The sequence below is a fragment of the Rattus rattus genome, chromosome 6, assembly GCF_011064425.1.
Source record: "Rattus rattus isolate New Zealand chromosome 6, Rrattus_CSIRO_v1, whole genome shotgun sequence".
NCBI lineage: Eukaryota > Metazoa > Chordata > Mammalia > Rodentia > Muridae > Rattus > Rattus rattus.
The window spans coordinates 43,366,094-43,393,762 of NC_046159.1; the positions used below are offsets into that span (position 1 = coordinate 43,366,094).

At 37.2% G+C, this 27,669-nt stretch overlaps 1 protein-coding gene across 3 annotated transcripts in view; it reads right to left on the bottom strand.

Annotated features, from left to right (window-relative positions):
• Positions 1 to 7,069: 7,069 nt before the first annotated feature.
• Positions 7,070 to 27,669, bottom strand: part of Chl1 (cell adhesion molecule L1 like) — a 337,349-nt gene continuing 316,749 nt past the window's right edge. For 2 of the 3 annotated variants that reach the window (XM_032906007.1, XM_032906006.1), the window contains 9 exons: positions 26,329 to 26,551; positions 24,556 to 24,671; positions 24,201 to 24,405; positions 23,872 to 23,994; positions 18,622 to 18,801; positions 15,288 to 15,449; positions 14,556 to 14,687; positions 12,847 to 12,919; positions 7,070 to 7,799 (listed from right to left, as the gene is read on the bottom strand). In XM_032906007.1, coding sequence (XP_032761898.1) covers positions 7,583 to 7,799; positions 12,847 to 12,919; positions 14,556 to 14,687; positions 15,288 to 15,449; positions 18,622 to 18,801; positions 23,872 to 23,994; positions 24,201 to 24,405; positions 24,556 to 24,671; positions 26,329 to 26,551 — 1,431 coding nt within the window. In that variant the 3' untranslated portion in view covers positions 7,070 to 7,582. The remainder of the gene's footprint in view (positions 7,800 to 12,846; positions 12,920 to 14,555; positions 14,688 to 15,287; positions 15,450 to 18,621; positions 18,802 to 23,871; positions 23,995 to 24,200; positions 24,406 to 24,555; positions 24,672 to 26,328; positions 26,552 to 27,669) is intronic. The other variant, XM_032906008.1, reaches the window with a different exon arrangement.

Sequence of the window (27,669 nt, forward strand, 5' to 3'; positions counted from 1 at the left end):
TATAGTTATTTATTTACTTTATATCTAGATCATAGCTTCTCTTCTCTCCTCTCCTCCCTATCTTTGCCCCTTTCCCTCTACATCCATTCACCTCAGAAGAGGGGAGTCCTCCAATAGATATCAACCAGCCTTGGCCTATCAAGTTGCAGTAAGATTAGGCAGGCCATCTTCTATTGAGGCTAGACATGGCAGCCCAGTTAGGGTAAAGGAATCCAAAGGCAGGCAATGTAGTCAGAGAGCCTCTGCTCCTGCTTTAGGAGTCCCACAAAGACACAACAGTTGCTGTACAACTGTTACATACATGCCAAGGGCCTAGGTCCATTTCATGGTGCACTCAGGTGGTGGTTCAGTCTCTATGAGCCCCTATAGGCTCAGGTTAGTTACTATTGTAGGTTTTCATATGGTGGCCTTGACCCCTATGGATCCTTCTATCTTACTTCCCTCTCTTCCATTCCTCACACTCCACTAATGTTTGTCTCTAGGTCTCTGCATCCTTTCCATCAGTTGCTGGGTGAAGCCTCTCTGATGAGTTATACTGGGCCCCTGTCTGCAAGTATAGCACTTTATTAATAGTGTCAGGGGTGCGCTCTCTCTCATGGCTTGGTTCTCAAGCTGCTCCATTGATTGGTTGGCACTTCCGTATATTGGGCTACATCTTTTAACCCTGCACATTATGTAGGCAAAAGAAATTGTGGATCTAAGGTTTTATGGTTGGGTATCTCAACCCCTTCATTGGATGTCTTGTCTGTTTACAGGAGATGACAGGTTCGGGTTCCACATCCTCCGTTGCTAGGGCACTTGGCTAGAGTCACCCTCAGATTCCTGTGACATTCCATTTCCCTAGCTTTCTAGCTTGTCCCAGAGATGACACCTGTCCCTGAATCCAGCTGTCTCTCCCAGTACCCGATCTCTCCATCCTCGCCCCACCTCATCCCTCTTTGCTGAAACCTTTAACTGGCTTGATTTTATACAGGTTTGCGAAGGCAACCACAGATGCTATGGGTTCCTGTGTGCAGCAGCCTTATCATATACAAAGGGCTAGCCTCTCACACAGAGTGTTCCTTCCCATCATCTGGCCCTTACATACTTATATTCATGTTCCCTCATGTGCGTTGCTTGAGCTCCTGAGTGGGAGAAGGAAATATTGAGTTTCCGGGCTGAGCATCAGTGGTCACTGGTCAACGTCACAGTGTCTTCTGCCATTGTACTCAGGCAAGGTAAGTCCTAAGAACAGACTTAGGACTACCTCAGACTACACACCATTCCTTGCTTCAGTAGAGACTGACAAAAGGTTGATGGAAACCCAGAGATCCCAATGCAGAAAAAAATTGGCAGCAATTGATCTGATTCTCAGAACTAGAATGAAAAGAAAAAAGGTGGAAATGGGGAAACCTAAGAACTAACTCCAGACTTTGAAATCTAATGGAAGGTTTCTGGTTTTTAAATTGAACAGAGAACCATTCTCTTTCCTCCGTGTTCATAGGAAAGACACATTGTGAGTAGATTTGAGCCTTGAAAATAACTACCTTCTGAGCTGGAGAGATGGCTCACTGGCTAAGAGTGCTTTCTGCTCTTCAGGAAAACTGAGTTTGGTTCTCAGCACCTAAGCCAGTAGCTCTTTAGTGTCTTTAAACTTCCCCTCCAGGGATCACGGACTCTCTTATGACCTCTGTGGGCATGTGCACACATGTACCTACATATGAAAGAAAAGGTAAAAAATCTTTTTTAAACAAAAATTACTTTGTGTGGATGATATGCAGCAGATTAGAAGGAAGTCAGAACAGACAAAGAAAATCATTAGCAAAGAGTGGTCCAGGTAAGGTATTCAAGGTGTGGAGAAAAATAAAGATCTGGGAGACTCAAGGAGAAAACAGGAACAGAGCCCAGTAATGCATGCACTGAAATTGTTTTGTAGAGGATGGTGTCAGCGTTTTCAGCTTCAGTAAATGGACACTGAACAGTAACACTATTTACTAAGCAGTATGGTAGATGGAAACATGTTTGGAAGAAGAAAATGAAGCCTTAATTTTTGACTGTGAAATGTCCTTCATATAAAATAAATTACAGGTAAAAACTTCCTAATTCAAAAAAGCACTAGTCTTAAAGTAAGCTGAAGTCATCTGTCTGTACATGGTAATCAAACTCTTACACAGACATGGTATTTTAGGCAGAATATAGAATGAAAAAACATTTGATTCTATCTGCAAAATAAATCTTGGCTCCCATATGTTTGAATACCATATTCTTCTGGAAATAAGGAATATATAAAATACATCAGTTTCATAATTTTCTATCAGTATTTCCAAAATATCTTTTAATTTAATCATTATTTTCTACAGAATTTTCTACAAAATTATTTAATAGAAATTATTATCTACAGAACGCAGTGATTTTGAATTACTTTATTATATATACATGTTACATATTTATAACATAAATATTTGTTATATTTATAGCATGTTATAAATATGATATACATTTGCAACAAAAATCTCAAATCACTGATTCTATAGAAAATAATTCATATATTATAAATTATATATTATATAACTACAAAAGAAAGATTATGACAAACTAAATTTTGTATTGTTACACACAGGCTAGCCAATAAATATTACACCCCCTGTAGATAGATGTTATATATTTAGTTGAAGTATAATACATTATTTTGTTTTCAAATGTTTCCTTCAGGCTTTCTCAGCTTATGTATATCTTGTAAGGAGGATTCACACAATTGTCACGCCAATCTTAAGGACAGGGCACACTGAGTGTCCTTAAGACATAGTACTTATCTTACTTAAATCCAACAACATGAATCCAATAGTAAATGGTTTTAAAATCTCTGGGTGATATTTTACAGGACAGGAAATGAGAACAGGAAGGGGAGGAAGGAGACTCACTTGTAATTTTGTTTCTAATAGGTCAACCCAAGTGCCAACTTAAAACATTCATGGCAACTACTGTGAATGTCAGTGCTGGGAGGAGCTTCTGGTTTTTCTCAGGTTCTCAGAAGTATCCGTGGAACCTGGCTATCCTGGTTCTTGTCAATAACCAACTTGTGTGATTTCCTCCTTCTTCTTAGGATCCCATGGTCACAATTAAATTGACACAATAGAATATTGTTTGTTTTTGCTTTGTTTTTGTACCTCTCTTACAAGGCTTCACAGAACATTTTCAAACCACGTCATTTTTCGCCTCATTCAGTTGGCCCACATTAAGTTCAACCTGCCTTTTTTCAGCATTTTTAAGAGAACACAAAGTAATAAGGAAATAAAAACATAGACCTGTGTATGAAAACTACGGGTTTACCACTCAAGTGACTCACAGTTTATGTTCTTGACCTGGGTGACTCTGCAACATTTCTGACTTTCTTAACTTCCTTGTTCTTCAATTATACAAAGTAAAGATGAACATTTTCAGGTCAAAAGTGAAACAAATATCTAAGGTATTTAGCAAACTATCTTAAATATCAAAATATTCACAAATTAGGCATCTGATATTTAAAAGAAGGTGTCAAAATCAACTTCTAACCACTTTGAATGTATAGGACACAGTAGACATTATTAAAGACACATTTCTACATTTTTTCTGAAAATTGAGCCATCTGAAAACATATACACGTTACATTTGCATTCACTGTGACTGTGAACTTGATTGATGTGTTTTCTAGGCCTTGATGACTTCAAGTAGTCTGTCTGCAAACAGAGTGACATGAGTAAAATGTTTTACTTATGCTGCTTCGAACTTAACTAATTTATGCCTCATTTATAGTTCCAGGATCAGCAGGAACCAAGATTAAGGTTGAAATGCAAATTTTCCTTTTAACTGGATAGAAAGGGACACAAGCGTCTTCACAGTACACGAACTCAAACTTTTATTTGAAAGCTGAATTTCATGTGTAATGAAAATAGTTTTGAACCATACATAGCCATAAGCATAATACAAACACCATCTACGACACAAACACATTCCAATAAAGATCTACTGTGAACATTAATCTCAGTGAAAACGAAAAAGACTACTTGGGTGAACCTGCTCCCCGTACCTTTTGTCTTTTTGACGATGCAGTCAGTTTAAGATACAAAACAAAGTAAGCTTTGGCTCAACACTACTTATCACACTCTATAGGAACACTAGGGTACATCTATTACCACAGACCACAAACCAGTCCTACTATAACCAATTTAAAGTTGTTACAAGAGTTACGCCTTCATGGCATGTAAACATATTTAGGGTTTCAATTGGCAAATATGTTTTAAATACTTAGAAAAGCAGCCGACATCTCTCATTATTGTCCTCTATCTCTTCCATGAGTATAAAATAGCATAAGTTCATTGTGCTCTAAATTTTCTTTTTATAAACATGGGTACATCTAAAATATCAGATGCCTTTATACCAAGAGAATAAATCCACTGAGTTCACATCTTACAAATACGCATGCAGAATTAGTGGAAAACGCTTTTGTATAGCAAAGACCCTGCTTGATTTTCTTCTGATTAATAATTTTCAATGGCATGTGCAAATTGTACTCCTCTCTTAAGAGCAGATTTCGTTTATTTTCTGTAGATCTGTGTTTTTTTTTATAAAAATATATTTATGTGCTTAGAGGGGGAAAAAGTTGAGTTGGCGTATGTGGGGGTGACTTTTTGATACATAATTTGATTACAGGTTGGGTGATGAGGTTAAAAGGCATCTTAGATTTTATCACTTGTAAATTTTTCTTCATACAAAAGAACACCCTGTGATAGCGATCATTAGCACTTTGTAGCACGGTTTGAAATGAAGCAGTTCAGCATCATGCCTAAGGTTTCTGTACATAATATATATGCTGGAACCTGGAAGAGAACATGGATTTTCCTGACCCTCAAACATCTCCATCTGAAGTTATCCCCATTGGCAATCCTTCAGATTATATACAATCACATTAAAATCATATCGTCAGTAGACTACAGAATGTTACTGTGAAACCAGTTAAGAACAGAGTTTTCCATACTAGCAGCTGCCTGATGACTCAGTGGGCAACTTCTAAACAATTATTGCCCATTTGTAATCAGCATTGCACATCATGGAGTCTGCCACCTATTGTCTCTGAGACAGAAAAATAAAATAATCCACTTTAACCAATTGGATTGGTTTTCATTCAAACATACTGAGTGCTGTAATTCTATAATTAAAATTTTAAAAGCCCACGGACCTTGGCCTGCTTTGCTGAAGAGTTACAACAGAATGAAACCAAGTAGTATTTAAAAGTTTACAGAGGCAAGCAAAAAGTGTTAAAAGCCAATCTCACATTCTAGTGACTAAAGAAAGAATTATGAGATCCATTTGAAACAAAAATATAATATTTCTGTCAACTTCTGACTCAAACATTATTAAATTCCTAATGAATCCATTGGGAACTTTTGGGTATTATTTTCAACTTAGATGATCCCTTCAAAACAGGTTTTGATGACAAAGAGGAGGCAGAATAATAGCATAGTTACTGTCAGCTGCATCCTTTATTTTCTCTGGGGCTCCCATAAAAATAGCACACAATGATGGATCTTCCAGAAATCTTGGTCCTAGTCATCAGAAAGGGTTGGAGATCTGTTTGTACAACTGGACATCTGGGTCCTTACACTCACGCAGGCTTCCGTTTGGTACTTCCAAGAGGGTAACTGAATACTGAGGTCCATGGGTTTTGAAAAAACAAAACCCAAACCAACCAAAACAAAGCAAAACAAAAAGTTAAAAAAAAAACAAAAACAAGCTTTTCCTGCCTATGCATTCTGCAGGATGCATGTGGTTGAAAAGTATGTTTCCTGTTTATTGGCTCTTTTATATGTCCACGATTTTAATCCCCAAGCAACATAATTCATTGTACCAATTAAACATGAAGAATGAACAGTATGGCCAAAAATTATACAAACTAAAGTTAAATCTGCAAACCAGTATTTCTTAACAGTTAATAATTTCATGGTGAGGCAAAATTTTTCCATTAAATGTGAAAGCAAATACTAATATTTAATATTTACTTAGATGTATACAGAGTCCTTCACAGGATTTCTAAAATGTTCTAAACCTTATGTACCATTTTAGATGGACTGGTAGCCCTCATGCCAGAAACTAAAGTCCCTGAATCTGTACTAACTTTGACAGAAGGAAAACATTTAAAGAATGATCATACCACTACAAATACATTTACAATATGATATAAACTAACAGTTATATAAGAGTTTCTACTGTAGATTATTTTCTTTTTCGAGTGCTGGGGTAAGAATCCATCCAAAACTTATTTTGAAAAGTATGAATGAATTTCCCTTTATGATTATATAATACTTTATTTTGAGACCACATGAGGGAGAGAAATATAAAAACAAAACCCAATTTTTCATATAGTCTTGAATTTGGAACCCCATGTTATTGTGCCTAGCCCCAGAAGGATAAAAATGGTTTCTTACGTTATATATTCTAGCTGTACAATCATGCCTATTAATGTTCTTTTTCTCACTTTAAAATAAAACACTATGTTTTAAACTGTGTAAATATTAACATAATATGTACAATGCATTCATGAAATACACTCAAGCGTCTCAGTATATAAACATAAAGGCAGAAAGTCCTAAACTTACAAATGAAGATATAAAATAGAGACATCAACTTCTTCCTGTTTTTAAAATAACCTATGACTACCACTCCCTTTGCAGCCCCAGTTAGTCTGAGTTGAAAGAAGAAAGGAAGGAAGGAAGGAAGGAAGGAAGGAAGGAAGGAAGGAAGGAGGAAGGAGGAGGGAGGGAGGGAGGGAGGAGGGAGGAAGAAGGAAGGAAGGAAGGAAGAAAGAAAGAAAGAAAGAAAGAAAGAAAGAAAAGAAAAAAAGAAAGAAAAAAAGAAAGGAAGGAAGGAAGGAAGGAAGGAAGATGGGTAGAGTTGTCATGACTGACAAAAAATTAAAACAATTATCCAGAAATTGAAAACATTATAACTCTGTGTAAAGATAGCAGTCTCTGGCCAAATAGGAGCTCAATAAATATGAGTGGTATGATTCTCTAAGACTTTTGCTACTAAAATTTTAAATAATAACTTTAGACTGTATAGATTCCATGGAATGTTTAATAAGACATTCATGTTCCTTTTTACATTTTAAATAACCAACTTTTGCTTGCTTACAATCTTTTAACCTGTAGTGAATCGACATCACTAAAACAGTTCTTCAAAACTGAGTATAATTGTGCATCCAGAGAGAAACCCACACAGTTAGCAACATCAATGCACACACACTGAACATGAGAACCAGGCAGATGTGGAATATCAGAAATGAGAACTTTGGATTCAGTCAAAGTGGATCTAAATACAGGATTTTTTTTTTTCGTGTTCTGCATTTTGAGCACCTGAAATCAAAACCCAAAATGAAACACAGGGTTGAAGTACTTGGCATTTGATTCTTTTTTCTTTTTCTTTTTGAAGGCAGTGCTATTTTTCTGAGCAAAATTGCAGAATATCAACCTCTGGACACACATTTTCACTCCTGTGGAAAAGGCCTTGCTCCCCTTAAGAGACTGGAGAGGTCCGGGTGAGCCAGCCTTGGTGCATGGATGTGCTGTGCTTATGCTCGGAGTGGGAAGGTGGCCGTTGAACTTCCATTGCTTTCAACAGATCCTTTCTCCTTAGCTCCTGTGTAGGCGCCGATAAATGATCCATCTTCGTTGAATATGGACTGATCTCCTTCTCCATATTGCACTAAACTGTCAGCACTCTCTGTGGGCTGCATGTTTCTATTCAGGGACCGAAGGCTTCCCTTGAGAGGCTTTTCATCACTGTCACTAGAAAACAAAACAAGACTTCACAAGGTCTAATAGGTTCTATACTTTTCAGGTTATTCATATTAACACAAATGACAGAGACATACAGCTGAATGACACATCCACAAAGAAGTATTTAAAAAACCACAACCCATTTTCTTCATTCCGAGTCACTGAGGAACACTTTATTGCTTTTTTTCCCACTTCTGGAAATGAAGCATTCCTATGGGGTATGAAGATACAGTGTGATCTATCCTTTCAAAGGAACTGTAGAGTATAGACAAATAAGTCTATACACAACTAGATTCATAGTTTTGTTTTGTTTCTCCTTATAAGACTGGCAAATGGGATATGGGCCATTGTGTAATGCTTTCCCCTTAAATGTGTACTGATTCGTCACAGCTTAATCAAGAGAATATGCTAGAACAGTGAGATATAAGTTCTAAGATTGAGTTATCAATATACTATGGCTTGCAACTTGGCTACTTGCTCTGGTGTTTCTACTCTGCCTGAAGCTAAGTATTATGAAGTGCCCCAGAGACAGGTCCATGTGGATTGAAACTGAGGATGACTCTAGCTTGCCAAAATCTGAAGATCTTAATCCATAGGTCTGAGGGAAGCAACGCTGTCAACATTCAGAGAAGGAAGCATATCCACGCTCAGCCAGACCTCCAGGTGAAACCGCAGCTCTAAACAAAAGCCTGTCTCCTGAAGCTCATAAGCCAGAGGACCATACCTGGATTATTTCATATAGGGCTTTAAGATAATATCTAATTATTATTCTAGGTTTTCAGAAATAACCAGGAAGCAAATTCTAATCAGTATGAACATAATTTACAACTTCCCAAGCTAATGTCTCTTTTCTTTTCCTTTTCCTGTTTTCTTCCCTTCCTTCTCTCTCTTCTATGTCGGGAGGCATAACAGGAGAAGCTAATAACTAGCAGGTGATCATCCTGAGATGGCCAGCCTTGGATTATTATGTAATTTGTGACTGGTTCGCCCTTATTAAGCAAGGCTGTAAGGGATTCATTTTAGGAAAGATTCCTGCTATTAAAACGGTTTTCGTGTTATTATTAAACACATATAACAATCATCAAGTAACAGCAGACCCCTTTGGAGCAGATCTATACAGACCTACAAAGAAGTACTGTCTTACAGTGATGCTATATAGAAAAATAGATGACTTCTTAAGTCTTATTATGATCCTATAAGAATTCCTAAAATTATAACGTGATTATTAAGCTCTTTTATAGTGGGACTGCTATTAAGTCTTTCTCTGATAATTCATAATGCAGTGAGAACTCTGCCAGTCTCCCAGGTGTCACCAGTTAATTGCTCTTAGAGAGTAACCAGACTTTCTGCTACTCAGAGCACATTCCAAGTGGTTGTAAAACAATTAACCAAAGGTCATAAAAAGGGAACAAACGATTTATTATAGGTGCCAGGACAGAGGATAAAATATTGACTGGGTTTATCTTTACAAAACTTCACTAGTAACTTAGTTATGGTTTTAAACCTTCAGTGAACCTGTGGAGCTGTGACAGGTAATGGATGGTTAGCCAGATAATTATTCCTGATGGATATGCATGCAAACATTCTCTGTTGTAAACTTCTATTTCAATTTATGATTTGATCTTTCATATGAACTTGTAATGAACTTTGTAACATGTGATTATGTATTCTGAAAGATGTTTAAGTGCTGAAGACAAAGAGAAGATCACAGAAGGACAGAGCTGGGAAGGAGCTGGAGAGGGACTGAGCTGGAGTCAGGTTTAAGCTGAGGAGAAATGAGGTAAGGAAAACTGAGCTAAAAAGATCTGGGCTGCCTACGAATTTCATAAAGTCGTTGTTTTTGATAGCTGAGTAATTGGCAACCAACAAATTGGGAAAAGATCTTTACCAATCCTACAACAGATAGAAGCCTTATATCCAAAATATACAAAGAACTCAAGAAGTTAGACCGCAGGGAAACAAATAACCCTATTAAAAAATGGGGTTCAGAGCTAAACAAAGAATTCACAGCTGAGGAATGCCGAATGGCTGAGAAACACCTAAAGAAATGTTCAACATCTTTAGTCATAAGGGAAATGCAAATCAAAACAACCCTGAGACTTCACCTCACACTAGTGAGAATGGCTAAGATCAAAAACTCAGGTGACAGCAAATGCTGGCGAGGATGTGGAGAAAGAGGAACACTCCTCCATTGTTGGTGGGATTGCAGACTGGTACTGGAAAAGCTTGAAGGGGCTCAGACCCCATATGTACAACAATGCCAAGCAACCAGAGCTTCCAGGGACTAAGCCACTACCCAAAGACTATACATGGACTGACCCTGGACTCTGACCTCATAGGTAGCAATGAATATCCTAGTAAGAGCACCAGTGGAAGGGAAGCCCTGGGTCCTGCTAAGACTGAACCCCAGTGAACTAGACTGTTGGGGGGGAGGGCGGCAATGGGGGAGGGTGGGGAGGGGAACACCCATAAGGAAGGGAGGGGGAGGGGATGTTTGCCTGGAAACCGGAAAGGGAATAACATTCAAATGTATATAAGAAATACTCAAGTTAATAAAATATATATATATATATATGTATATATAAATATGCTCTAAAAAAAAGATCTGGGCTGAGAAGACATGCACAGAGGAATAACTTAGAGACTATAGGCAACATAAGAAAGCAATGTGCAGAATGCAGAGGAAAAGAGGAAGAAAGAATAGGCTGGAGAGAGCACAAGGAGGAGGCAGGTTTTCCTTACCATGGTACAGAACAGGCCATTTCTCAATAGCAACGCAGGCTTAGTCTTATTAAAAGGAACAAGCCTTTTCTCTTACAAACTCGGGTTTAATTCACTTAGCATCAAAAGGGTAGAAGCTTTCTCTTTCTCTATGAGATAAAGATTGGAGTTCATCTTTCATCCAGAATGGGTGAGTTCTTTCTGCACTGGTGCTTGGTCTTTTGCTCCATATGCATATGTAAGTATGATGTGTGTGTAAGTATGTAATTGTGAGAATGTATGCATGTGTGTGTGTGTGTGAATGTAATTGTGATAATGTATGTAAGCTGGCCCCAGCTGATTATGAGCGGAAATGTATAAATGCACAGTTATTTAATCTGTGTGTGAAATTATATATGTTTATGCATATTTGGCTATGTAGAAGCTTTTCCTTCTGCAAATGCTATTCACTTCTCTTGGTTCAATAGAAGTTTATTGCTCCGAACTTCCCCCTAGCCTGACAAGCAAGAGGCATAGGGACAAAAGGGAAAGGTTCTAGCAATTAATCCTCTACTTTATCTCCTGCTGCTTTATAATGGGGCTCTAGATGCTAGAAACTGCAGTTTCTGGCCTCAGAGGAACACAGAAGGCAGGTCAGTTACAGTAGCAGAGCATAGTGACTTAAATATAGATAAGTAAATCAGCTACAGTAACATAGTAACAGACTTAGATAAGTAAACTTATTATTATACAGAAACCCTAAATATCTCGTAAGACTAAGTCTTACCCCTGTATCTCATAAGACAGAGTCTTACCCTCCTCTGACACTTTTCCCCCTCCGCCTCCTCAAGAAGAACCAACACAAGAAAGAAGACTAATGCCTGGGTTGGCTCCCGGCACTTCTACCCTCTCTTTTCTTTCTTTTCTTCCTTAAAACAACCCCAACTTTTTCTCTGATTTACATTTTGAAAAATATAAAGGCATAAAAGAAGGCATCTAACCAGAATAAAGAGAAGTGATAAGCATAGAGCAAACCAAAGTGTGATGTTCAGATCTATATTAGCTACTCCAGCCCAGCAGGAATAGCCATTCACTTTTTAGGTCTTGAATTCTAATTGATTAATCAATGCTATTTGAACATGTCTGAGGATTTTTATTTTGATTTTTTTAAGTCAAGTTTCAGATATAGAATTGGGCTTGTGTTAGGGTTTTACCTGGTGCTGCGTTTACAAAGGCTAAATTCAGAACCTCAGGATCTGGTTGCCCCAGATGAGCTAAATCTCACATACACCAGCCTCTGTTGTGTAAGCTTTGCTCCCCAATTTACAGATATTGGTTAAATAAAGTGGCTACATCCAATTACTGGGGAGAATAGATGAAGGTGGGTCTCCAGTTACTGGGCTGGGGATTGCAGATAGGGAACATGAGAGGAAGAGTGGGAGAGGAAGAAGGAGGGAGAGAAGATACAGAAAATGGGAAGTCTCTATTAGACAGATGGACCATGAGCACATAGCCAAGGGAAATGTCCCTGAGGAGAGACTGATGGAGCAGAAACAACCCCAGTGAGATTGAAACAGCAAGTATTTGGAATCACAGCTGGGAAGTAGCCAGGGTAGCATATAAAAACATACATTAGGGGTAATTCGTCTAGTAATTGTACTGAAACTGATTAAATAAATCTAGTAGTCTCAGTCTCTTATTTATGAGCTATCTGGAGATAGAGATAAATATTTACTTTTAAAACTCATTTACAGGTTTGGAACCTCTCTACCTTTATAAATGTGAAATGGCAGAATTATAATCTGTATCTGTGCATGCAAATGTAAAGTAATCAGGTCCATAATAGCAATTCTAGGAGTGGATTTAGGATGTCCCTGCTCTCTAGCTTACCGGAACATAACATATGTGCTTTTTACTGAGCTTCGACCAAGGAATCTTGATGCCCACTGCTATCCAGAGTGTGATCCACACCTCAGTCCTGTACCTAATAATTTAGTTCTTACAAAAATAGATAACAGTAGACAGAAAAGAAAAAAGGAAAGAAAGAAAGGAAGAAAGGAAGAAAGGAAGAAAGAAAGAAAGAAAGAAAGAAAGAAAGAAAGAAAGAAAAACAGACAGTGGAAGGAAGGAAGGATAAAAGGAGAAGGGAGGAAGGGAGGGGCAGAGGATCAGAGGGAGAGAAGGGAGAAAGGCAGGTAGGAGTGGGGTTTGAGAGGGAAGATATTTTGGTAAAGTATCTTTTATAAAGTCACTATGGTATAGTTCCTCTACTTCAAGTCTGAACAAAGCACTTTCTCAACTTGACAAATGTGCTGAAAATGTTCCAATTGAGCACAACATATAAAGTGATACTTACCTGTATTCACCAAAAGTTTCATCTTTTGCTGACTGAACTTCTGGATCTGGGTGTAAATCCTCCTTTTCTTTTACTGAAACAAAAGTTTAAAAGAGTCTAACACCATCCAAAGACATTGTAAAGACATGTCGGCATGACTTCTAAAAAAATCTAATGCTATACTCAACTACTCACATGAAAAAGGCAAACTTGACAACCAGCTATAAAACTATCTCTGGGGAGGTGGAGACAGGATTATAAATTTAATTGAAACACTGGGACATAAGACAGGTTCTTGATTCTCTGATCTTTAAAACCTCCAGCAAAAAAAATCCCCTTCAAGATGCTTTTGACCACTGCTTTTTCTTAGCTGTTCTTCAATATGAAAAGTTGTTTGCTTTGTTTGAAAAGGCATGAACAGAGGGAGGGCTTCAGACCCTGTATAGGTTCATACTTCATAAATAGTTATTTTTTAAGGAGAAACAATGAGGACTATTGTATCTCTTCAAAGATTCTAATGAATGAGCAAGATATCCATTATACTCAATGTGAACATAATTAATACAAGTTCAGATTTCAGAGGAAAATTGAAGTGTAAAATTGTGTTATTTTATGTTATGTTTTATAGAATATTTAAGTCATATTCTTCATTGTTTTATGTATATGATAGATTCTCAGTAAATACTTGTTTGGTGAAACTTTAGCCAATCATGGACAGTTCCTAAATTTTAATACTGTAAAATGAAAGATGCAGGAGTTAAATAATTCTCTTCGTAGAAACAAGTTGAACGTAATTAAGATAAAAGATAAACAACAACAACTGGGATTATTTTCTTTTTATTTAATGTACCATCAATCCAACAGATAGTACATTCAGTTCAGGTTTCCCTGTACAATAACAGGAAATGCACCCCAGCCAGTGTGAACTATAACAAAGCTGGGTATTGAAGACAGTTCTATCAAAATGTAACAGCACAGAACACCAGAGCCATGTATAGAGGCGTAGCAGAAGAGGAGTACTTCATATAAATGACCACCTTCTTAAGGCATTAAAACCCATATGTGACTCAGTAATATACTTTCTGGATATTTGATATGTTTATGAACAGAAAACATAAGTTTATAAGAATCATGATATTTAAGAACCTATTTTAACTATTTTATATCTAAGATTTATTTCATTTGATTTATTTGTATGTGCGTGTGTTTGTGGGAGTGCAGGTAGGTACCTGAGGAGACCAGAGTCATCAGATCCACACCCCTACCCCCTGCCCTGAAGCTGGAGTTACAGGCTATTGTGAACTGCAAAGTATGGTTTCTGGAAACCAAACCCAAGACCTAAAATGTGCACTCTAAACCACTGAACCCCTATAGTCTCTTTGACATTCTAAAAGTGGCCAGGGATAGTAGTGCAGACCTTTAACCTCAGCACTTGGGAGGCAGAGGCACAGATGAGTCTGTGAGTTCTAAACCACACTATTCTACCTAGTGAGTTTTAGGCCATCCAGCTTTAATAGCAAAGCATTCTTTCAAATAAATAATGACAGAAATTTACCATTATAGATTATGCATATTTCCTTTGGTTGGATAATTAAAATATTTCTCTTTAGTATATTTTATATATAACGTACTATAAAGTTTTATCTGTGAAACTTTTATAAAAACTTCCAAAGAATGATTCCCAGTATATGAGACTCAAAGTTGAAATTTACATTAAGTTTTAGTGTTACCTGAATACTTTCCACCTCTGTTCCTCTTCACAAAGCAAACAGTTAACAATATCAGTGTGAGAAGAGCAATTGCACACATCAGTCCAATAAACCAGCCTTGAGTGGAGATATCATCATATAAGCCAGCATACTCTATTGTACAGAGAGAAGGCACAATGTTGACCTTTAGAATCAGTCCATGATATTATATTTACACTAGATACAATCAGCTATCATTTATCAATAATAAATAATCTCTTTGAGCCCATGGGAAATAAAGGAATCTGAAGGGCATTTTGTTGGGACGCACTAAGAAGGCATTCCTCCCTAAGGAAGAGGCTTTGTCTAGTTGTATTTAGCTTTGAAGATGAGAATCAGAAAGTATAGTTGAGTTAAATGCAGAAGCAGTGGCAAGCAAGTTACAGCACAAGCTGCCAGGGTTGTAAGCAGATTACCATGGCGCCTCTGTAAGCTTTGGTTTGCTTCAGTCTCTCTTTTAGTTTCTGTTACTAAGAGGTGTTAATTAGAAGGAAATGTTTTCAGTTGACTACTCAGACATAAATAACCATTAAGGCAAACATGGGATCATTGTGACACAATTTCTCTTTAGTTATCTTGAAAGACTATGTATGCCAATGAAAAACTGAAATTATGACCTTTATATTTTATCTTTAATATCATATATATGTAAAATTAAACCATAGGACATGGTGAATTGCCTAAGACTACTGCCCATACAATTTCATTTCTCACCTCGCCCTCTTGTCTCAATAACATCTTGAAAAATGCTATCGTTATCACCCCAATTCTTGGTCATTAGGTGAACAATATGTTCCGCTCCCGGCACAAGTACCTCTACAGGGTGACTCTTTTGGGTAACATTTACTCCTTCTGTTATCTTCCTGATACCTTTACCTAAGAAAGGTACACAGTTAAATCATGTGAATCTCAATCACTGAAAAGCAGGAGAGAAATGTAAAAAAATATATATGTATTATTTTTTGAGATGAAGAAAAAATCATTTTGGCATTTTCTATTTTAAATAGCTCTTGAATTATCAATGGATCCAAAAAATAACATTTCAAGAGTTTTCTCTTAAAATGTTGAGAATGAATGAACGCAACGATGTCAGCTCATGAACATTAACTGACAAAATGGTACTATAAATCTGCCTAGTCATGTGAATGGCTCAATACCAAACACAGACTCAAAACAAAAAGCTTTCAATAAAATTTTGTATTGTTTGAATTTTTTACAGCTAGTGAAAAGTTAAATGCAGCCTCTTTGACTTATGACTACAAATAACATCATGATTTTATCTATGTTTTCATTAAATATATAAACACATTGTGGCCTTGGTCTGCTTTTGTTCTGGTAAGATGGCATCACAATGTATCTAAATATAAAGTACTTTAAATTAGAATCTTCAGCTAGATTTAAGTGCAGGTTTATAGGTACATTTAAATGGAATGGCTTCACTGAGATTCGAAACATGTATAAAAATGGACAATTTTTCAAGAGAAATTATCAATTATATGTCAAAAACTTAATCACTGAACCCCAGAGTAACATATAAAAATGAGTTCAGCTTAATTAATATACATTAATTTCTGATCCTGCAATTAAATTTGTAAATATGGGCACTGAATGCATAATTTCTCCATGAATCAACTCAACATAAAAAATGTAATTTGGTAAATGTTAACAATTTACACACGAAATGAAGTAAGACGCCTAGTAAGAATATAATGGATGATAGATGATGAAATTCTGTGTGAAGTGGGCATAGAACACAATACTCTGTCACAATTTTTTATCACAGAATGAAACCTAGGTACATGACTACTGAACAACAATGGATTTCATTTAAAAGGGTGGGACAGAAGAAATAAAGCCAGTTACACAGAGGAGCAAAGCCCTTAGAATGAATTACCATTACAGAATGGAGTTAATTCTTACTTTAGAACCCAGAAATATTAGTATGTCACTTGATGCAAGCTTTTGAAAAACAGAAACACATGTGATACCCTCAAGCCAGAAATGATACAAAAGCATATTCTAACTCCATCCATCCCTCTTTAATTAGGGAACCACCTTCAAACTAGAGTGATAACCAGATAATGTGTAAGTAGTAAAGCACAAACTTTCAATTCCACAATCTGTGCTCCCTAATCAAAGGAAGGAGACGAAATAGTTATAGCAATAGATTCTAATTTTAAAAGTTATGATTATTAGCATTCTTGGTGCAGCTGAGATATATCTCCTCTGTAAAACTGTATAATATTCAAAGATTATGTTGATATGTAGTGGGGAAGCAATTATAATTTACAACATGACAATGTATAGCTACAGAAGAGAAATCAGTATCAACAAGGGGAAAGGGCAGTTGCTGGAATATTGAAAATTCAGATCCCTGGAAAAGAACACAAACACCTTAGTATGGCACATTTTTTAACAACCAAACTAGGATAGTGGAGAAATATGCCTTTATACACTGAAGCATCTTATTTCTAACTTCAGTATGCAACAAAGTTGTGGCATCAGTTATGAAACTTCCCACCAAGAGTTACAACACTCTCCAAAAATATTTAAGCATGAATGCAACCAAGCCTTGTTTTGCCAATGTATATAGTAGAATGCAGAGATAGCTAAGGCATTCTGTGGACATCTTTTTCATGCTCCAAATTGTGAAGATTGGGGCTAACATTTCTCCTGATAAATTTTTGCTTCTATCAGAAAGAGCTACCATCTCTATGTCTTGACATCTTGTATGAACGAGATGGAAGTTGAGTATTTAGACCACCACTCTTCTTAGCCATACTGTGAATTGAACATTTGATGCGAGTTTTGCACCCTTGAGAAGTAATCTTCCTTAGTGACTAGACCATTGTCATCATCTTGAAGCCTAACATTTTCACTACCTTAGTAAGCACTTAATTTCATTTGGTGTTTGATTTATGCTCCACTCATGGGTTTGGGAGAAACTTGAAAACTCCTCCTACATAGTAACTTTAAGGTTAGAGGAGAAAACACAGACCCAAAATTCTATAAATAGGACTGGGACAATAACGGGGAGAAGCTGGCAGTAAATTGAGAGTTTAACCATTCCTCTCAGAAATACAATGATCATAGTGATTCACACATTTGAGTAAATCACAATGTTTCATTAATAAATGATGCACAATTTGATTTTCTTCTTCAGGTCTCCCCTATTCCTGGTATATCTCCCATAGGTTTAATTGTATTCCCAATCTACAGTTCTGAAAACAACTCAGAACAGAATTATATTTGCCACGTACAATTGTGAATATATGATTTTTGTTCCCTTTATTATTCTCTTCCATATACTCTCCTCTTTCTTCTCTCAAATCCTCCTACACCTGACAACTCAAATCTCAGACGTGTCTTACTTCCTTAACTTTATGCCAATATCAGTTATTGAACACATTTTGCTTTACTGCTTAATCCCCTATTTCAATCTTGATGCACTGTGGATATTATTGACCACTAAGAAAAATCCTAAAATTGTCATTGGAGAAATAATTTTGCAAGGTATATTGTTACAATATAGGGAAAAAGATAGAAAGGTATAATTTAATTGTAGCTATACTACATATGAGATCACAGACTGGTAAGTCATTTTCAATTGTTACTTAGCTTGAATCACCACACAGTAAAATTAAACTTGACAAATGAATTCATGTACTATGAGTCAAGTCATAGAAATGGTATATATTAGCTCCTTTATTGTAAAATATATATCAAGGTAAAAGATAAAAAATTTTAGATAAAAATATTCTCCGAAGATAACTATGCTTCTAACTCTGTGAGAAACTTTATAAGCCTTGTCCACTTATTTTCCTTAAGGAGATGTCCCTGACCTTTTTTAACACTGAGCTATAATTCAGTAATTCAGAAACCCATGAATGTGAACTTGGCAAACAAGATCAGTAAATTCTGTGTTTGTTTCAGTGGTGCAGAGAGTCAGATAGACCTGGGCCCAGCATTTCTAATCTACAGAGGCGTGGTTCCTGCACTCCAGTGTGACTGAGTGAAGGCACACCATGCAGAAGGCTCATGTACTTACTCCCCTCTCCTAGTGTGGCACCTTCCTCACTGATCGGCTTCCCACAGCCTCTCGAGGTGCATGCCTTCAAGTAGAATTTGTACTTTGTTGTTGCGTTGAGGTTAGAGAGATGCCAACTGGATTTAGATGGAGTCGTAACGTTGATTTCATTTAACTCTCCAAGCTCGTAGGTGTCATTTACTGAAGAAATAAGCATGACATTAGTGAGTCAAGGTTCTTCACAATTGAAGTCACATTGTCTCGTATTTTTGTTCCTATTTACTGAAAAAAGTTGCTATTGTTATTCATCACTATCAACTCTTTCTAGGTACATATAATTATTATCACTCTGTCGTCTAAGAGAATACTAGATGCCAGCAATGGTAAAACCTTTTCGAGAATGAGACTGTTTAACTAGGACTTTAAACTCTAGCCATTTGACTTTGAATCACCATGTGAAAATGGAGTCAGCAACCTTAACAGCTTGTGATGTATATTAGACGTTTTTCCATCAGTGACCGTTTTCTGGATCTTTGATATAAATTCATTCTATTTTTATTGTTTGAGATAATAAATAATAAAGCACAATGGTTGTTTTATGTTTTCTAGCGTGTCTCATTTAAAATGTGGCTTCAGGTGAGCATTGATGCTCGTGGATTGGGGACAAAATTATTCCTCATCCTTAGTGTGTTGGAGGCGTCATCTATAAAAAGCACATTTAATATTCCCAGTCTCCTGAATATAACTTAGCAATGCAATATGCTATGGAATCTTGGTCACTGACTTTCATTATTGTTTGACTGACTAGACGCTGTGATGTGCTGTTACTGCAAAGCCCCATCAGAGAGTAAAGAACTACATATGGGTAGCTTAGCAGAAAATGAAAATGAAAAATACTGTGTGATCCCAGCACCGATATAGGCTCTTATTAGTTCTCTTATATGCCTACCAGGAATTGTTGTAGATTCTACTACTGAAGACACCAACAACTTTGATGATGAGCCATGGGGAAAAAATCAAGCTGGAAGTGACTCAGAAGATTTCTCTCTGATAATCAGGTTTCATAGTTCCTGAAAGTACTATACTTGAGGAGAAACTTTCTCAGCATTCGTATCAAGTTGTGAACCATGCAAACAATAATAAGGTTCTACCTGGTGATATATACCCATTGTTGCAATAATGCTAAGACTATTATTGGAATAATCAACTTTTTTTTTTAAAGAAAATTGAGGTCTACACTACAGCCTTTTATTGTAAACCTGGCCAAGACTCCATTGTGAGAAGGTCATAGGCTCTTGGGAAGAATGTACTACTGTTATTTTGCTAATTGAGCATGCTATCGAACTGTCTTCTAAATATTTATCTTTGCACACATAGATTAATGCAATTCTCAGCTCTCATCAGAGATGTCTCTTTTTCCATAGAAAGTTGTTAATACAGAACTGTGAACGGGTTAAAATGCAGTGACTAAGTGACTGGATAGATCAGTTTAAATGGAACATCTAAATGACATTCTCTCCCCAAAAAGGGTCAGTGAATTTTGTGGATGAACCACTAACTCTCTCAGTGCCAGAGGTTGGGGAAGGCTGCTCTGATATTGTGTCTTTTAGACATAACATGGACAGTGGACTCATGAACTCCCTGGAACTATGTTCAGGAGTGTGCTTCTCTATATTTCAGAATAGGTAAAATGAATAATTAATTCCCACTTTGGCTTGAGTGGATATTGACAATCATCAGTGACAGAAGGAAAAAAAAATTAAAGAAGTGTTGTTCATTCTTTGTAATAACCTTCTACTCATGTAAGCAATGCTAACTGAACACAGTGGATCATACACATTAAAACAACAACAGCATGGAAACAGGAATGGGATTTGTTGGAAGAAGGGGATTTCAAAGAAAAAGGAAGGGGGATGAGAGAAGATAATATGTAAGATGAACTAAATTTTATATTAAACATATCAGAAAAATAATAACACATTAAAATTTAAAGTAGGGGAATTTACTGAATGTGCATCATATTTTGCCATCATAAAACCAAGACTTTCACTTAACTCACTGAAAGACAGGACATCTCTCATATATAAAGAACCAATCAGTTACTGAACTGATTAATGAATTATGAGTTTTAACTAATCTGCAGTGCTCTGAAGATTATGTTAAATGCAAAACAGAAAAGGCTAAATAATAAAGGGACATGCCTAAAGTTTGAAGATGATAATGTCAAGAAAACATCTAACAAAAAGCCTCTTTACACTCCTCAAAAGCATATCTGCAATTTACCTAAAATACTTCCTTATTCTGTATAATGCAATTACATCAAGAAACCAAGGGGTAATCTAAACATTGTAAAGATAGAAATGTGTTGGTTACTTTATCACCATTAAACCCTACAAAGTCAATAGAAAGAATTAGTAAAATCAATACAAGATCCATGGAAAGTATATACCACTCTGATATATATAAACATCAATTAAATAGAATGGAGAAGAGCAAAACAAACATACTACATAAAATACATCCAACATTTAGTATTAATAGAGAAATAAATAATTTTATTTTAGTGATTTTTAAGAAGTACAGTAATTATTGTAAGTATTAATATTTCAACTACTTCTCTGTTGTGAGAATTAATTTTAAATCACATTGAAACCTTATAGACCAATCAAACAAGTGTCCAAATTAATAGAATTTCAAAGAAAAGATACAACTTCATTAAACCAAATGAAAAATTAAAACCCCTAAATTATTTCAGTTCTGTCCACAGTTTTAAAAGTTGGGTTTTGGAAGAACTGTGGTTAATGAACTCAGAATCTAGATATAGTCTGAGTTGTGTTTGCATCCTAACCCAGAACTTAATGTTGTATGACTGAAGTATTCTATGTGTGTCAATTCCTTCATCCATAACACAGAACCGAAATACACTATAGAATGTACTTCCAAGGTTGAATGCAACAACATGGAGAAAGCACTTACCACAAAGCAAACACACAGCAAAAAACATTGAGACACTACTTCTCTTGGATTTTATTTGTATTTCCATAAACAGGTAATGCTGTGCTCAGCAGGGATCAGAGGAACCTAAAGCTCGTATGTGAGCCAGACATGGCAGCTCAAGAGGCCTCAGAATAATACCAGGGCCATGCTGGGGTTGGCTTTTGTGAGCAGGAGAGACTGCGGGACTGAATGGTTGTAGTCCCAGTGTGTAGGCTACTTACCAATTCATAACCATAAAGTCTTATTGTTGAGCTACGACTGAAGCTTTACTTTTCATTTTGAAATGATGCTTATACTGGAAGACTATTAACAGATATGATGACTAAAAGTGCTCTACATTTGTTCAGCCATTTTCCATCTAATGGTAGAGAAGTATGCATGGGAGAGGTACCTGAGTCTATCAACATGATCTGTCTGACTAGCAAGCTACCAATAAGGGTTCTTCACAGATAAATATAATTCTGCTTGAGATTGGAATCATTTGCCCACCATGGAAAAGTCAGTCTTACTATAGAGCTACATGTACATTGAATCTCCACTACATTATTTACTAACTCTGCCCTCTGGCATGCTCCATAATTCTCAACACTGCTTACAGATGGATGCTAAATACACTTTCCCCAGTATCCACTGTTTTATTTACAAAATAGTAGTCCCACCATAGAAGAATGGATACAGAAAATGGGGTTCACTTACACAATGGAATACTACTCGGCTGTTAAGAACAAGGATGTCAGCAGTTTTGCAGGTAAACAGATGAAATTAGAAAATATCATCCTGAGTGAGGTAACAGACTCAAAAGGACATGCATGGTATGTACTCACTAATAAGTGGATATTAGCCAAAAAAGGTAGAAAATACCCAGGATACAATCCACAAAACTCAAGAAGGTTAACAAGCAGAAGGGCCCAAGTGAGGTTGCCTCAATCCCACTTGGGAGAGATAAGAAAGCAGTCACAGGGGGCGGGGGGTTGCAGAGGAAGGGAGAGACCTGGGTGGGGGAGAGGACAGGGAGAGGGAAAGGGGAACATGATCAGGTATTGGAGTGGGGGTGGCAGGAGTGAGGGCCAGAAGAAAGAATGGAAACAGGCAACCTAGGAGGTAGGAGGTGGGGGGACCCTCTAGAATGTAGCAGAGACCTGGGAGGTGAGAGACTCTCAGGACTCAAAGGGAGGGTCCTTAGATAAAACGCCCTACAGTGGGGAGAGGGGACCTGTAGAGTCTGTCTCCAGTGGAAGAACAGGGCATTAAATAGAGGAATGGGGTTACCATCCTATAATCAGACCCAGAATTGTTCCTGTCTGAAAGAACTGCAGACATCGAGATGGAGAGAAGACTGAAGGAGGGGAGATTCAGTGACCAGCCCAAATTGGGATCCAGCTTAGGGGAAAGGGAGAAGGGGACGGGAGGAGGCTCTGAGGCCTGACACTGTTACTAATGGTGGGGTGTGCTTACAGACAGGAACTTGGCATGGCTGCTCCCCAAGAGGCCCAACAAGCAGCTGAAAAGAGACAGATGCAGATACACACAACCAATGGACAGAAGCTGGGGGCCCCTGTGGTTGAATTGGAAAAGGGCTGGAAGAAGCTGAGGAGGAGAGTAAAGCCATGGGAGGATGGGCAGTCTTAACTAGCCTGGACTCAAGATCCCTAGGACACTGAGCCACCAACCAGGCAGCATGCACCAGCTGTTATGTGGCCACTGACATATACAGCAGAGGACTGGCTGGTCTGGCCTCAGCAAGAGAAGAAACACTTATCCCTCGAGACTTCTGGTCTCAGGGAGTGGGGAGGTCTGGGGGAGGAGGCTGGGGTGGACATGTCCTCTTGGAGATGGAGAAGGGGGAGGGGGAATGGGATAAGGAGCAGTCAAAGGGTGGTCAGGGAAAGAGATGGCAACTGGACTGTGAAAAAAAGATTAAAGAATAATAATAACAGAAACAACAGCAACAAAAAATACAGGAGTCCATAGACCTTTTGTAAATATAAACTGTGAATACTTAATATCATGAGAAACATGTAGTCCCCATTGGCCTAAGTCACATGTATCATTCTTGTTTGAAAACAGATACATGTTATAAGAAGATGGGTGTACATAACCAACTTCCAATAAGATAGGAATTTATTATTGACATGCACAGAAACTTCAGTTTATCTGTAAGGCACTTTACTGATCCTTGTGCCTATAGGAAAAGTGCTCATTAGGGAACAAGTTAATTATTCAAATAAAAATTGAGTCGTTGGTAGGTTAATTCCCGTTCAAATCTGTACTTACTTATCTGATATTGTAAGAGATAACCAGTTAAATTTCCATTTAGTTTCTTAGGAAGGCCCCAGGATAAGGTGGCTGTGTCTTTATCAACTTTGATGACCTTGAGAAAACTTGGTTGTTCAGGTACTAGAAAACACAAGACAATATATAGACACGTATGAGCTAATAAATCCTAAAAAAAGAAACAAAATCCCCCATGAGATTTTAAACTTAAGAAACTCAGATGTGAGCTCCTATGAGCTGTACATTAACTATCATACATTATAAGGGACTCCTTAACATAGTTATTAAGTAATTTGCAGAAATGGCAGCTTCCATATTTATTCTCTTACCTCCTTCTGGTGTTTGAAATATATATGGCTCACTCTCTGGACCAGCTCCTTTGGAATTATAGGCTAAGACTGTTAAGTGAAATTCACTAAAGGGCTCTAGGGAAGGAACCATTCCAGAATTTCGCTGTCCTGAAAACCTTAGAATGTTCACTTCTTTGGGATGTGTCCTTCCATCCAACAGGCTTTTTGTTTTCCACCAATTTATCTGCAATAAAAGGCAAACCCTTTAACACAACAACTAGATACTCATTTGACCTCTTGAAATCAGTTTAAAATTTCAGGCAAGTAACAAATTCAATAGTATCAATTAGGAATTAAAACAAAAAAAAATTTAAAAAATCGACCTGGTACCAACCTGGTATCCTCTTAGTAGTCCGTGTACTGTTTCCTTAGGAATTGATGACCAGGTAACTTTAACTAATGTACTGTTCATAACATCCACACGATGGATCACAGGAGCCGTACTAGGATCTGTAAAGCATTTAAGATTGATTATCATTCAATGACCTGCATGCAAGCCTGGAATAATATCTTTCCCAAAGTGATCTTTGGAACATTTGTCCTCGGAAAATCATGTTTGTGCTGTTGGTTTCAAATAATATCAGCAGTTTCATGTTCTGGGGAACTTTCTCGGCTCACAGGAGTTACTGAATCCTATTGAGATATGGTGGCAGGAATAAGGACAAAAGCAAATCAAAATATAAAGCCATGTCCACCAGAATGGTCTTTAAATAATAAAAGAAATTAGCTTCAGTAACATACAGAATACTTTCAGAATTAGGTTAATATTAACAACAATTGTTCTGGTCAGATTTTGAGTTAAGTATGTATTTGTTTAGTCAACTTAACATGGTTCAGGGTCACCAGGGTAAAGGGAACTTCAGACTGAGAAAAATGCTTTCATTGCATTGTCTTTTGGCAAGTCTGTGGGGGCAATTTCTTGATTCATTGACTGAGCTTAGAGGGCCTCACCCACTGTGGGTACTACCTCCCCTGCGTTGGTGGTCCTAGGTTGTACAAAAATGCAGGCTGAGCAAGCTAAGAGGGCAAGCCAGTAGGCATCACTCCTTCATGGCCTCTACTCTTTCATGGCTACTTTGAGGAACTTTACCAGGATCAACTCATATCCTGATGCGATCAGTATTGCCACTTGGTTCTACAGCACTGCGATTGCTAAAAGGAAGACATCTAGACAAATTGCCCATAAATGATGCTCTTTGTGTTCTTTTATTTGAGTACAATAATTTGCAGACTGGTAGAATGAGAGATTATCTGTCATTCTTGACTTTTTCATCTTTATTCAAAACATGAATCTAGATGCAAGAAGAAAATAAGAATGTGTCCTGATGTGCAAAGTGCCCAGTGCTGTCCTTTATTTCTTGGAAGTATACTTGTAGCAATTATGCTTTTAGTTCTTAATAATATAACCTGTCAGCTCCTTCAAAATTGTGCATATGGTTAGAATTTCATGTTCGAATCTGAGTGTGCATCTTCTCTGTATTAGGAAGTCTCCAGGCATGCAAATGATGACCTGGGAACTGTAGCAGCCTGCTGCTAAGAAGTCCTCGACAAGAAACGAAAATCTAACAAAACCTGGAAAACTCCAGGATGATTATGTTCCTTCCCTGAGTCTTGTGATGATGGTTCCAGGTCTTTGATTTTCCAAATACAAAGAACTTTAACAGGTTCTTTGATAAAGGAGAAACTTTAAAAGCACTTAGTTTGTTGTTATGGTCTTTTTTTCCTTTGCTTTTACAACTATTTTTTGAGACCTATTTTTTTCATGTAGCCCAAAGGATGGAAACAAGGATGACCTTAACCTTCTGATTCTCCAGCCCCTATCTTCTAAGTAGTGGATTTATAGGCATTCACCATCACATCCATCATCTTGATATGCTACTGCCTCAACACAGAGCTTTGCACTTGTTGGGCCAACACACTATCAGCAAGCTACGTCCCTGTCCAAAGTACTTCTTTAACATTCTATTATGACAAAGATCAACCCTAACTGCCAGGAATGCATGTATTTATTTTTTGTTCTCACAGGTATGTACTCAAAAATGTTGAGACAAATTACTAACTCGAAAATGTTCTTGGTGTGTTAAGGATTTAAGGAAGAATCACTTACAGTCTTCCCCCGAATAGAGTGTCACTGGCTGGGGCTCAGGCCCAGAGCCTAGTTGATTAATGGCTTGAACTTGGACATCGTACGGAGCATAGACGGTAGGTGTCATCACACGTAGTGTGTGGTTTGTAACTGTTTCCTCTTCCCACTCTTCAGGGGCTCCCTGGGGCTTCCAGCTCACTCTGTACTCCAGTCCTGGTCCATTCTGCTCCATAGATTTCAAAGGCTAAGACAGAAATCAAAGTTCGGTTGCTGTACTGGTTGATATATCGACCTAAAGATAGCCGTGGCTATTTCAAAGAGTGTAAGAGTAACTGGGAAACATTAGAGATCTTACCTAGGCTCCTTTGAGTCAGAAGCAGATTTGTCATTTTATTAGTTTAATTTTATATAGAAATCTTCCACTATCCCAAGACATGGAATGTCAACATTTTAGAATTATACACATATAGGAAATGTAAATGGTCATATGCAAAATAAATAGCTAATACATTGCAAATAGTCTTTTGGGTTTTCTTAAGCTTCTGCCATATTCTACAATTTACTACAAAAGAAACAAAAACTCTGTGGCCAGAAACTCTTCGTTCATGGCTCCTCAGGCAGAATACTTTACTCCATAAGATTCTGTCCCATCGGGTTGGGGATTTAGCTCAGTGGTAGAGCGCTTGCCTAGGAAGCGCAAGGCCCTGGGTTCGGTCCCCAGCTCCGGAAAAAAAGAACAAAAAAAAAAAAAAAAAAGATTCTGTCCCATCTTCCATGAAAAGAGAGAGATGTGGCTATATTTAATTCTGAAAAATATATACTTTTTTATAGAGAAGACCCAGTGTAGTAAATCCTCTCTTTCTAAATGAATACTTTCACAGCTCCTTGACACAAAATAGCTTTTTACTTACATAATTTTGTTGCCTAGGAAAGATTTGTGGAAGAGTTTCTGGTTTTTTAAATTAGAAATTAGTTATTTCCATTTTAGTTTTTAATTAAGGGAAACTTGAAAGAAAAATAATGTGGTTTAAAGTACCAATTTAATTTCACATATGAGTACTTCATTTAAATGATTCGGTTATGTAAAAAATCACTTATAATACATTTTTGATCCTAGGCTTAGAAGTAGATTTATATGGAGAGTAATTTTGTTTGTGTATGTGGGTGATTAAATGTCATATAAAATGCTCTTGTAGTATTTACTATGCTTCTTCATTCGGTACAACTGGCTAAAATACTTATTAGAAGCATTGGTTGGATCTCATTGAAAGAGGACACAGAGAGTGTGTCCAAATTAACAAAATCAGAAATGAAAAGGGAGACATAACTACAGATTAGAGGAAATTCAAAAATCATTAGATC